Here is a 12,505-nt window from a genome sequence, read left to right as displayed (position 1 = left end):
GTAAAAACACACTTTAAAAAAGTGATTTACATTTTCTACCAAGGATCTGGGCAGGATCTTATGCAGAAGAATCTCAAACAGAAAGAAAAATGTCCGTTCATTTTTGTCTCATGTGTATCTCTCTCTCTCTCTCTCTCTCTCTCTCTCTCTCTCTCTCTCTCTCTCTCTCTCTCTCTCTGTCAGTGTGTGTGTGTGTGTGTGTGTAGCATGTGAGTGCAATCAGTGCCCAAGAAGGGCAGAAGCCTGCATCTAATTCCCTGAAACCACAGTTAGAGTTTTGAGCACCAAGCATGGTGACACATGGCTTTAATCCCAGCACTCTATAGATATATGCAGGTTGATCTCTGAGGCCAGCCTGGTCTACTGAGTGAGTTCCAGGACAGCCAGGGCTACTAACAGAATTACTGTCTCTAAGTGTGACAGAGCTAAGGGGAAAAGCATAGCCCTCCTGCCCCACAAGATAGTAATTGTCTTCCATAGGGATAGTAGAAGGAAGGAAATGGGGGTGAAGTCGTGGAGAGGGGGTGACTAGGAAGCATTGGGGGAGGGGCAACAGTAGCAAACAGCAGGGCAACAAAGAAGTAGAGCATGTGCATCAGGGGGTCATGGGATAGGGACCTGGAATGACAAATGAGTGTGGTACAGAGAAGAAAAGAGACAGAGAAAGTGAGAAAGAGCTAGATTAAGTCTGAGGGAGCCTGAGGCTATGTCCCCAGGAGGAGGAGAAGCAGAGGAAACTGCTAGAACAAACACTCGGGGCGCCTACTCCCGTGAGGACAAACAAGTGAGGACCGCATAGGACTGTGTGATTCATGCGTGGGCGGGGCATCTATCTCCCTGGCGGAAACTGGTGCGCGTCCGGTATAAATTTTCCTGATTCGGATCGCAGTTTGCACAGTAGGTGCTGAAGGCGCCCACAGTATTGTTTCTTTCCTCTGTTCCCAAGGGACGCTGAGGGCACAGCTGCAGGTGAGTGAGATGAAGGGACCGCGGGGATGGGAGCCCTGCGAAAGTGTCTTCAGTACTCAGTTCATAGTCGCCTACTCCACCGGCCCTCTGGTGACAGGGACCTCGGTCCGAGGGACAAGGACCAGAGCCACGAGGTCCTGGAGGGATCTCCAGAGACAAGTAGGAAAGGGTGGACTAGGAAGCAGCCTGGCAGGAGCACGGGAAGTCCTGAATTCACAGCCCAGGTGCCCGGAACTTTCCCAGTTCTCTGAACTGGGTCCTCTGCGGGGCGGTACTGAAGATTTCTTGATTTTCTCCGCAGCTCTGGTCACATCTTAGGTAGCCGGGCTCAGGAAGGAACATGGCAAAGAGAGCAACCAGCACGGGCAGTCTTTCCCTGAATCGGAGCCTTTTGGTTCTGCTGAATTTTCTGGGGACCACGCTGTCAACTGGTGAGTTCCCAGGGTTTACGTGGAGGGGGGGATGGGGCTCTGAACAAGGACCTGGCTAAGTCAGGAAGTTCTTGCAGTCCTGGGCTGCCAGGAAGCTCCTGAGCTGCTTCTCCCCTTCACCCTGGCTCTGCTTGGCTCAACCCCTCGCCCACCCCAGGCTGCAGTGGATCGAAAAAGTTATGGACAAAGTTAAGGCGGGAGGGCAGGAGGGCCTACATGGATGAAGATCACAGCAGGCAGAAGGGAGTGCTTGGTGTATCCTCAGCACCACTGTGGTCCTTAGGAAGTTAAAGCCCAGTCTCCAGGACTGCATATGCTGGGCACAGTTCTAGACCCCTCCAGGAGAGAGGCTCACATAGCTGGCCTGGACCTAAGGCAGGCTGTGCTCTGAAGACTGCCTTCCTGGGGATTCCTCACAAGCTCTGCATCATTCCCTGACCTCTTTGCCCTTGAACTTTCTTTCCCACCTCCCCACCCACACTCCCATGGTACTTCTCCTGCAGATACCAGGACAAGGCAGCCACAGCACCCATGTCTTCAGTTTATTTTTTCCCTCTTTTTTCTTTCCCTTCTTTCCTTCATTTGTTTTATTTTAGGGTAAGGCTTCACACTATTTCCCACCCTATAGCATCTGAAACAATCCCTTCTCTCCTTTGGTAGCAAGTGCTGAGATTACAGGTGTGTGACACCAGGGTCAGCTTCAATGCAATCTCTCCAGAGAATTCTGGCAGTTTGCTGACCACTCAAAGTCCCATGTGTCCAAAGCATCATGAGAAAGCCGAGGTTATAAAGTACCTGCTTCACAACCAGAACGAGAACCTTGGGCTTCACAACGAGAACCTGATTTGATCCCTGGACTTGGTCCAGTTAAAGAGCTGGGCTTGGTGCTGTGTGCTTTCATAGTCAGGACAAGGTGGTCCGATGCAAGACAGGCCTGGGTCCCTGGCAAGCCTGTCTAGCCTACTTGAGTCCCAAGCATCTTAGAGAGCTTGTCTAGACAGCACTGCTGTGGCACTTCTGTAAGTCATTATAAAAACATTTCCCTTACTGAACCCTGCAGGTCTATGTGTCAATACTTCCTTCAAAGACATTTGATATCATTATGATTATTTTTTATTGGCCCAAATTTGAAGTCCGGCATGCTTTCTTTAAATATCCTGCAGTATTCACTGTTTCTCATTTAGCAAAACAGTCTCCCTTAATGAAACTTCTAGGTGGGTTTTTCTTACAGAGAGCTAATGTGTATTCCATGCTGATCCACCTAAGTGCCAAGGTTGTGTCCTTTGGTTCACAATCACAAATTCAGAGGGCTCAGGTTCATCTTCTCTAAATCTCCTGGTGGGTCTGCTTAGTGAGTAGGAATCCCAGCCTCTCCAGGAATAATTCAAGCCTTAGGAGTGTTAGGATAGAGAAATTACAGTAGGGGAAACCACAGAGATGGGAGGAGAACAGGTGGAACAGGCAGAGAGGGGAAAGGAAGAAGAAGCTGGAAGAGAACAGGAAAGGAGTCACCAATCCTGCATCAGTTTACCTCAAAGCAAACATTTTGGGGAGGGAAAGAGATAGAAGTTGTTTATATATTTTTTTAGCATTTTTTTAGTGTAATCATAATAAAAACTTGTTAAATGTTCCTTTTATAAAATAGTTTTAAATTTTGGATGTCAGTGCTCACAAAAACACAGGACAGTAAATACACACACATTCACTTGATCTGGCCGGCTTCTTTTTGCAGTCTGCTTAACAGGATAGCTCTAGGGTATTGTGACCTCTTCAGCTGTTAGTGAAAGTCTGGAAAATCAGGGGCCATTAAGTATGCTGGGAAACATAGACTTAAGAGGAGATAGATTGGGCTTCAAGCAGGTCAGAAGCAGACAGAGATCTCTCCTTGAGAATGGATGATGTGTGTGGTGTAACATGGGAGAACCTGAGATCAGATGTCCAACAGTGTTGTATGAAGGGGCCCAGTGGGAACACGGATGAGCACTGAGCTCACAGCTGGCAGCTTCCCTTCCATGCCAAGCTGCAGCCATCCTCCAGGCTCCATGTTGGATTTACCATGTGTTCTATGGTGCCTCCCTTTCCCCTGTGTATTCAGTTAGATTTTCATCCCCAGGAACATAAATGCTATCTGACATATTTTATACTTCAGTACTTGATAAAGCACTTACAAGATAAATCTTCCTGGTGACACTATGTACACTTGAGGAGTCCTACTAACGTAAGACCGTTAAGGGTGGTGCAGAATTGAGGATCCAGAAGCTGCTGGACCTCTTGATTAGAGGCTTCTCTTCCTGAACCTTTTCCTGTCAGAGAGATTCTGAGTGCTAGAAAACCATGACTCCTATGGACCCCTGATCCCACTTTGGACCTCACCTGCATGTTTCTCTCACAGGTCCAGACTCTCTAAGTTGCAACTTCATTGTCAAGCATCGTGCCTCAACTGGACAGTGCTCAGTGAATGGAAAGCCTCTCTTTTATTTTGATTATGAAAAACAGAAGGGAAATGCCACTGAGGTGTGTGCTGATTTGTACCAAAGCCTGAAAGATACTTTTGATACGATGACAAACCTGGAATCAGAGCGATTCAAAACCGAGGGTAAGTGTGAGACAGAATGCAAAGATAGAGACTATAAATAAGAACGAGGAAGAACAGAGCTCACGTAAGAAGGGGGTTGTGGATGCATCTGCATTAAAGAGCTAACTATTGACCCAACCTTGAGGTACCTGGTACCCAGTGTGCAAGAAACAGCAAGCCAGGGAGGAAAGAATACAGATCCTAAGTGTGCAGAGAAAGACTGGACCACTGAGGAGGTGATGGTTCTATAAAGGGTGGAAGATGATATTGTGTGTCATTTGCAGGTGATCACTCCTTGCAGGTCACCATACAATCTCAATATAATCAAGGAGAATTCATTGGTGGACTTTGGGCCTTCACCATCGATGAACAGTATTCCTTCTACTTTTATCCAAACAACACCTGGAGAGAGAGTCATTCTAATGCCATCAAGACCATGAAGAAATGGGAGAACAACAGGGAACTATCCCAAAATCTTAGGAAACTCTCCACGGGAGATTTCACTAGCTGCCTCAAGAAACCGACACACTCCAGAGAAATGCCAAGTAAGTAGTTAGGTAGGTTATTACAGGCAAAGGTCCACAGGGTGGGAAAGGCATAGCAATTCTCTTTAAAAGGCTGATGACTTCCTTATATGGATGTGAGCATGTGTACACAATGGAAAATTTGCTCGACTGAGTGAGTGGTTCATTGGTGGTCTTCCTGTCTTCGGATCAAGTGATGGCCATGAAGATTTCTCTTTGTCATCCAACCTGCCCCTCTTTCTCATTCCCTATTAACCAGTGGTCCAGGCTCTACATGGCCTGCTAATGAGCCCCAAGTCTGTGTGCATCACTGTAAACTTCCAGCCTTCTCATCCTCAGGCATAGCTGCCCTTCCACCAGCTCCAAGATCACATTTGAAGGTTTCATTATCTTTCCCTGGCACAATTAAACACCACCAATGATGCCAACTTCCATAAAGTTCTAACCACAGTAAACATGGCACATGTTTTATAGTTCAATTGACATGTGCTCTATTTGATAGTAAAATAAACTCTGTCAGCACATGTTACACACACATCCTATTCATCATTCGATCTAAGGTCTGGGAAAAAAGTTATCCACATCAGTTCCTCGGGCTGCCCAGAGAGAAAGAGTTAATGATGGAGGTGTGATGTTTCTAGTTATATCCACATTTTTTTCTGACTTTTTAAGGATCAACAATGAAGATGCTGGATACCACCCAGCCTACATATGCCACTCAGATGCATCCTATAGTGAATACCACCCAGCCTACATATGGCACCCACAATCAACCTACAGCAAATATCACCCAAGTTACTTTTGGCACCCAGAGTCTGAGTATCACTGTGACAGTGATTGGTATTGTTGGTGGACTGTTCGTAATCTCCATGGCCATCTTTTGTTTTAACAAGATGCTAAAGAAAAAAAAGGTAAGGGACAGGCTGGGCTCTCACTCTTTTCCTTGGTTGTATTGGTTGGGTAAGGATGTGGGAGGTGGGTCCCAAAATTCTCAAAGCCTGTCCATCACAGTGGCTATCTGTCCACTAAAATGATACCTTCTTAGTTAATATCGACCCCCCACTCCACAGTAATGTTGGAGATGACTACTGTTGGGCACAGGAGGCAGGCAGAGTCTGCACACCTCTGTAGTGAGAGGAAGGGTGAAACAGGAAAGTCCTCATGAGAGGACAGAGAATCCAAGGACCAAGGATCCAAATAAGATACAAGAAAACCTGAAATGAGGTGATCCCTCCTCATATCCAACAAAACCTTTCCCCAGGCTGTGACTAAAGTCTGTTTGCTTTTAGCCAATGGCTTGATCCAGTGCATTAATTCTTATACCTAAGGCCAAGTCTGTTCATTAGCAGCTCCTGGATTACGACAGCCCTTGGGACAAAATGATCAGAATGAGCAGACTAGTCAAAGAGTTGCCATCGTGGGACAGTCCTGTAATCAGGAGGCTGATGCTGAAGGATCACCAAGTTCAAGGTCAGCCTGGGCTGCATAGTTACATCTTGTCAAAAGAACAGAGAAAACAACAAAATCCATTCATGTAACTTGCTCACTCTACTTAGTCACAATTCAGTGCATGTGGAACTATGATTCCTATGTCTCTGTCCTCTGAAGCTGAGGTCACCTGTGTGTGCATAGGTAAAGTGAGCTGAGTGCCCACCACTGACATTGTTGGCCCTTGCCATATAAATAGAAGAGTCACAATGAAATTTGTGTTGAAGATGCCACTGTCATTGTGATGAAGAATGCCAATGTTCTACATATTTTATATATGACCTAAAATTTTTCCAAATAAGAATGGTTGGTACATTTATTGTCAGGTAACACACCAGATATATAAGTCAATATAAGTATTTTTAATAACTTTTACTTCATAAAATGTTTTAAATCTACCTGTATATTTCAGCAGACCTATAATTCCAGTACATGGAAAACTGAGGCAGGAGGATTGCCACAAGAGTTCAAGCTTGTTGTAAATTACATACTAAGCTTAGGGTCAGCTTGGAGGATAAAGTGAAGCCTTGTCTGCTAAAAATACAAAAATGAAAACTAAAAGGCCAGCAAAGACAGAAACACAGGTGTAATTTGCTGACCTTTTATATTTGCTGATAAATTCATGTTTTTTGATTTATTTTATGTTTTATTTTTTATTCACAATTTTTGCTGTATTTGAATTACAACTCCAGAGACATCTGAAGCGCCATTTTACCTGATCTTGTGGGAAAAAGATCTAGAAAGAAAAATGAAAGTGAAAAGGATTGGGCAGTGGATCCCTTGCTCTGTGATGTGGGGGAGTGTCTGACAAAGGAAGTAGAGTGGGTGTTGCAGCTGATGCTGAGGAACACACTGTAATCCACATCCCTTTTGTCATAGGTGCTCCCTGCTGCTCCTCTTCCTCTGTAGTCTGATCTGCAGTCCTCATCACCAGCTGTGTCAGGTGACTCTTGAACACTGCCTGTGACATCATCAGCACAAGAAGCAAATGTGATTCTGATGGCGTCTCAGAAATCTGTGCTGTTCACTTTGGACCAGACAGGTGGGAATCCAGGAGACTGATGACCAACAGACCTCCACTCACCAGGGCATCAGAGTGCACTAGGCTGCTGCTTCAGGCACTTTCTTCTGCTCTGTTCCTTTTTCTTTCTTATTGGATGGTAGTGTTGTGGAGACCAAGCCGGGCCCAGCTCTAAATTATTCATCACAGTGCAAAACAAGGGCTTGCCCTGGGTGACTTTGTTTTACAAGGAGAAGATGGCTCCCTTTGGAGTGCAAGGCAGATGTTTGGTGACATGACACCTCACTTTTCACACTAACACTTGTCAGCCCAGGACCACCCATGATGCAAAGGTTGGTAATTAACTTAATCTTAAAGGTAAAAATATGTCACCTATACACTTATCAAAGTAGGTTGGAAGCAGGGAGCACATGTGCATATCAAATCATATCAGACAACCAGTTTGAGAATTTAGCTCATCCTCACCTGGATCCCTGAAGAGGCCACCTAACTCTGCAATGGTCACATCCTCCACAAACTTGCCATCTGTCTCTTTGTGTGTCAAGGAACCTGCAGGCAGAGGACTCCTGACCATCCTTAGGCTTCAGCTCCATCCACACCACTAATGTCTCCTCCTTGAGTCACTGTCTGACAGCTTACCTGCTGCTCCAAGCAACTGTGGGTCTGCATCTCACCTGCTGGATCCTGGGGTCCTGCACCTCACCTCTGCAGGTCACTCAGTCCTGAGGCCTGGTGTAGCCCTGCAGCCCTGCAGCTCTCCACTAGCTACCTTGTCAGCTCCTCTAACCACCTGCATTGAATCTGTCTGTGTGACTAGAATCTTCTGTCTCGGCCTCCAGTCTGGTCTTCTTAAACTCTAATGGCAACTCATTCACTCTTTTGCAGCCATTCTGTGATCTAAGGGCATATGATAACTGTGTGGTGTACAATGTGTGATATGAGAGTTTATATGGTAATTAAGACAGAAGTAAGAGTGGTATAATTTGGCCAATCGCCAGTGGTAATTAGAACAATGTGGCCATTACAGACAGTGCATTGGATGAATTTGGTAAATTAAGATACACATGTGAGCAGCTGTTTTCCTGGCATAGCTCACTCACTCAGGATTTCACTCACTATAGTATAACCATCCAGGGAGTAAACAGGCCATTGGCAAAGAAATTGGAAATAAACAATTATTGTTCAAAAAATGCAATGTCTAGTGATGGAAGGAAAATTTAGCATTCCTACAAAACCCTGGTCAAGAGTCTAAGCTTGCGTCATTGACCCAGTGCCTGGCTCACACTCTTCAGGGTGAGATCTGACCAAGGTTCAGGAACAGGGGAGCCTTCCCTCAGCCTCTCTCGGGGACTGGGTGAGGAAAAATAAATAATGTAGCAGGAAGAGAAGAGAGCAAACCTCAGATCACACATCATTTATACATAAGATGGTTATAAAATTATATTATATTATCAATTATGGTGTGTGAAAGAAAACTAAGAAAATTGATAGCTTGTGTAAGAAACATGAGTAACAGACTAAGAAAAGATAAATCCTCAGTGTTGCCCCTAGGGACCCTGAGTACCACAGATAATGGTAACATTCTTAGACTAGATGGCACTGCCATGCCAGGAACTGCAAAGTGGCCTGGCACAGGTACAGAAATGTTACATTCAGTGGCCAAAAAGGATATAAAGGTTTTAGTGAGGAATAAGGGACATCGAGACAGCTCAGCCATAAGCTCAGGACCTGTTACAAGCACGAAGTCCTGAGTCCCCTCCTCAGAACCCATGCACACTGTGATGGCACATGCTTGTAATCCCAGTGTGGGACAGAGTGAGACAAGTGCATCTCTGGGGCTTCCTCCTCAGCTAGAGTAGTTCAGTTCGTGAGTTTCAGTACAGACTAGCTTAAGACACAGTGCACATAGTGTCCTGAGGAGTGACATTCAATGGTAGTCTCCATACTATGAGTATATGAACAAGCTTACACACATGTGTGTATACACAGGAAAAAGACAAACACTGTGGACCAAAACACAGCTAGTGACTTCTCCAGAGGCAATATTCCTGAGAGGAAATAAAGTTTTTTTTTAGTACTAATAATGAGATATTATGTGGCCTTGTCTTCTGGGCCATTTTAATGTTCATATTTGAATAGATAAGAAGGGAACAGGTCGTGTCTTCTTAGACAATAAGTCTTATAGAACCAGTGTTCAACGACTGACCTCTGGTTTGAGGGGTGCATAAGATTCACCTTCTAATTTTGAGGTATCAGGAGGAACTGAGTTATACTCTAAGCATTCTACTCTGGTTATTAAAAAAGAACATTTTGATTTCATTTTCGAGGGGGGATCCTTTGAATCTGCATTGAGGTCCTGAAAGATGGGCAGATTTTGCCATATATAAGTGATGCAGACTGCTTCCTTTTGCAAGGGCTGCATTGCTGAGAATGGGGTAGTGAGAGCCCTGTCTGGGGATGCTGAGCTCTCATAGGGTCATGGGACTATAAAATTTAAGAAGAGATCAGCCTACATTTTAGAGAAGAAAAGGACAGTTATTGCATGAGGTTGGAGGTTAGACTTTGACATCACTCAGAAGTCAAGTGGTCCTCAGTGCTGACAGATAGGTGTTGGTGTAGATGGTAGTGATGGATAGCCCTGCCACAACACTATCTCAATCTTAGTGGCTTCTAATCTAGAAGATAGAAATGACACTGGAGGATTAAGAGAGACCAGCTAAAGACACCACAGAATTAAACCAGAAGTAGGTTGTGAGCAGGCACAATGAACTGTCACTGAAAGAATGAGTAAATGTCTCCACAATGCTCCCAGGAATGTTTGCTGGTAGAGAGCTCTTCCCTCAGATGATTCCACAGTGGCAGCCTTATCATGACTACAGTAGTCAGGCGGGGGGATGAACAAAACCTGACAGGAGCTGGTTCCCGTGGCCTTGCATCTTAGGGAAGAAACTTAGGAGAAGTTGAACAGCCTGGTTAATAACTGGAAACTATCCTGCAATGTGGAGTCAGAGTGTGAGCTGTACCTCTCCTAGTATTTAGTGACAGGCTTGAGCATCAGTCTCAGTCACTACTGACACACAAGGGTCACTTCATCTAGGGAGGGGTCGGTGCAGAGGAAAAATCTATTGTATAGACAGCAAAGGGGTTGATAAACTTAGAATTGGGAATAATTCAGGGTCATAGATGAGGATTAATTAGAATGTGGAGGGGGTTAGGATCTTGATTTCTCCCAGTTGGACCAGATCCTGATGAGAATCCTGGTTGCAGCTGATAGATTTTCAAGTTTATATTATTTGCAGCTATATTTTTGGGTGGGTCTTTAAGACCATGTAGATGGTACCAGCTTCCTTGTGTTGTTGGCAGTTGTATCTCCTTAGTGGTTACTTTCAGGAGTGTAGGAGAGTTTCAGGGAAGACTTGTCTTTTGTTTTCCTTCACATGTCATCTTCTGAACAAGGGAATTTTTCTATGAAATGACCCAATACTCAAACTCTGGGGTCCCCACATCCTCTCTGAAGCTGTCATATCTTTTTAGAGTTATCCCACTGTCTTCTATGCACAGACATGGCCAACCTGGGGTGAAGGTGAAAATCCTGGCTGTCAGCCCAGCCCTTGATCCTCACTGTTTTAAGCCTCTAAATGTGACTATTCAAAACTCAGAAATTCAGTTAACCAGTCTTAAAGAACAAATAGTGGTTTTAGTCTGTTACACAGCTTTCATAAGTGACCAACTCACACCACAAGACACCTATGAATGTGGCCAAATTAAATGCTGAAACTTCTTAAAAATATATTGAGGCAGTTTTGCAAATATATTTTTCAAAGTAGATTTTAAGGTCCTCAGGCATGAATTAGGAGATCACTTTGTGTCTCAACATCAAAAGATTCGACACTTCTGATGAATACATATGGACCAAAACAAATTCTAAATCGATCTTGACTTGACAAGACTCCATGGTTCTGAAGTTGAATGCTTGACAAACTCAGAAGAAATTACAAGCAATAATCTTGACAAACTACAAATGTAATTAAACAAGTTTTAATTTTTGTACCATACAGTTTTAAATCAACAGCCTCAAACCTACAGAACCTTTTGCCTTTTTAAAGTCCTTTAGAAACCCTGTAGGGTGAAATTACTTTATCTTACAAATCTTTCTTACTAACAAGTACATTCTAGTCATCAGAAATGCTTACTGACATTAGGATTTGGGGGTGGGGAGGGAGGGTTGGGGGATAGGGCCTGCTTCCTTCCTTTCTTAAGTGATGATGTAATTTAGGCTTCTTGTTTTCCTAAAAGTATAAAACTCTGAACACAGCATCCCTCCTCATGTGTTGCCTTTTACAAATTGGGATTAGATGTACAATATGATCATGTGTTACATTGTCATTACTTGATGTGCTTTTCCACAAATTTAAAATAATCCAGTGTGTTAGAATTGCTTGTATCCTATGAATTAAAAGAATTTTGAAATAAGCTTGTATATTCTCTTGCTTATCAGCCAATTTAAGTTAAACCCTTTGAGAGACATTATCTTGTACGGATACCACATAGCATCTCTCTGTAGGTGGAAAATGTTATATCTAATCAAATACACAGGCAAACAACTGGGCCAGGACACAAAAAGACAGAGAAACCTCACATGTGTGAACAGGAGTTCCTAGAAAAACGTGTACCCACAAAAGCTAAGTAACTGTGCAGTCCTCAGTGGCTGGAGATGCTGCAATGCCACAGGTCCCCAGACATATTTTCTTGGACCATCTTTGATCCCTTTAGGAACCATTTATAGCCTAAGTCTATTTGTGACCTAACATTTTTGTGACTATTAGATATGTCCTCAAAATGCATGAAGAGACCCAACCCAAAAGCTAAGAATTTTATGAGATACCATCTGGCCCAGAGTTGAGATTTGCCAAAATTAATAGAATCATCTCTGTGATATCTCTTTAGATTTATTTGAAAGATTATTGATTTATGACTTTCTTTGTTTCTTCAATACAAAAAGTTAATAAACAGAAATACCACATAAAAATCTGTGTAAACTAAATGTGTGGTCACTCTCGTAGCCTAGCCATGGTCATTTTGCCTCCAGAATAAAAGTGTCTCTTACCCTTTGAAGGAAGGGTTCTTTCATGGAGGTGGTTGGCTATTTTGCTACTCCAGGAAGGCTTTCCCTGGGCTACACTCTCTTTGGAAGCGTTGTATACAGTTTAAACTTTGTAATACTTTGTATACTTTGTAAACCTTTAAGGCAGGAAAGCGCTCAGGCCTCCTTCCTAACTTAACCTAAACATAGGAGGAGTCACATTTATTTTTTTTTCTGAATTTCGGGCAGCAAGTTTCCAAGCCATTGTGTAATTAGAGGGCCTTGGGTTGGCTCACATACCACAAACACTAGGTGTGTCATTTCACTGCTGCAAACTGAAAGCAACATTTAGCATAAACCTGTAGGACAATGAGGGGAGGAAGGATGAGTGCAGGCTCCATACACCTTGTGTGT

General features: G+C 43.8%; 1 protein-coding gene and 1 long non-coding RNA gene across 3 annotated transcripts in view; one reads left to right on the top strand and one right to left on the bottom strand.

The window, feature by feature from the left end:
• The window catches only part of LOC143440132 (uncharacterized), a 77,270-nt gene that overhangs the window by 52,397 nt on the left and 12,368 nt on the right, over positions 1 to 12,505 (bottom strand). The gene's annotated exons all lie outside the window — the stretch shown is intronic.
• On the top strand, positions 873 to 11,476 carry LOC143440130 (histocompatibility antigen 60b-like). 2 transcript variants are annotated; one of them, XM_076926803.1, is made up of 7 exons: positions 873 to 969; positions 1,271 to 1,400; positions 3,793 to 3,996; positions 4,260 to 4,520; positions 5,172 to 5,410; positions 5,849 to 5,969; positions 6,867 to 11,476. In XM_076926803.1, exons 2-7 carry the CDS (start codon positions 1,310 to 1,312, stop codon positions 6,899 to 6,901), a joined length of 951 nt encoding a protein of 316 aa, XP_076782918.1. In that variant the 5' UTR covers positions 873 to 969; positions 1,271 to 1,309; the 3' UTR covers positions 6,902 to 11,476. The 2 variants fall into 2 exon arrangements, with proteins under 2 accessions (XP_076782918.1, XP_076782917.1); XM_076926802.1 differs by having other exon boundaries at positions 5,846 to 5,969.

Source organism: Arvicanthis niloticus, chromosome 28, assembly GCF_011762505.2.
Source record: "Arvicanthis niloticus isolate mArvNil1 chromosome 28, mArvNil1.pat.X, whole genome shotgun sequence".
Classification (NCBI taxonomy): domain Eukaryota; kingdom Metazoa; phylum Chordata; class Mammalia; order Rodentia; family Muridae; genus Arvicanthis; species Arvicanthis niloticus.
This window is presented reverse-complemented; position numbering and strand designations above follow the sequence as displayed.

What these genes read in the sequence shown, in the direction of transcription:
- LOC143440130 (XM_076926802.1), top strand. Translation starts at nt 1,310, where the DNA reads ATGGCAAAGAGAGCAACCAGCACGGGCAGTCTTTCCCTGAATCGGAGC. An exon ending in GGGGACCACGCTGTCAACTG is followed by an intron (nt 1,401 to 3,792) that starts GTGAGTTCCCAG and finishes TTTCTCTCACAG; the next exon opens with GTCCAGACTCTCTAAGTTGC. An exon ending in AGATGCTAAAGAAAAAAAAG is followed by an intron (nt 5,411 to 5,845) that starts GTAAGGGACAGG and finishes TCTGTTCATTAG; the next exon opens with CAGCTCCTGGATTACGACAG.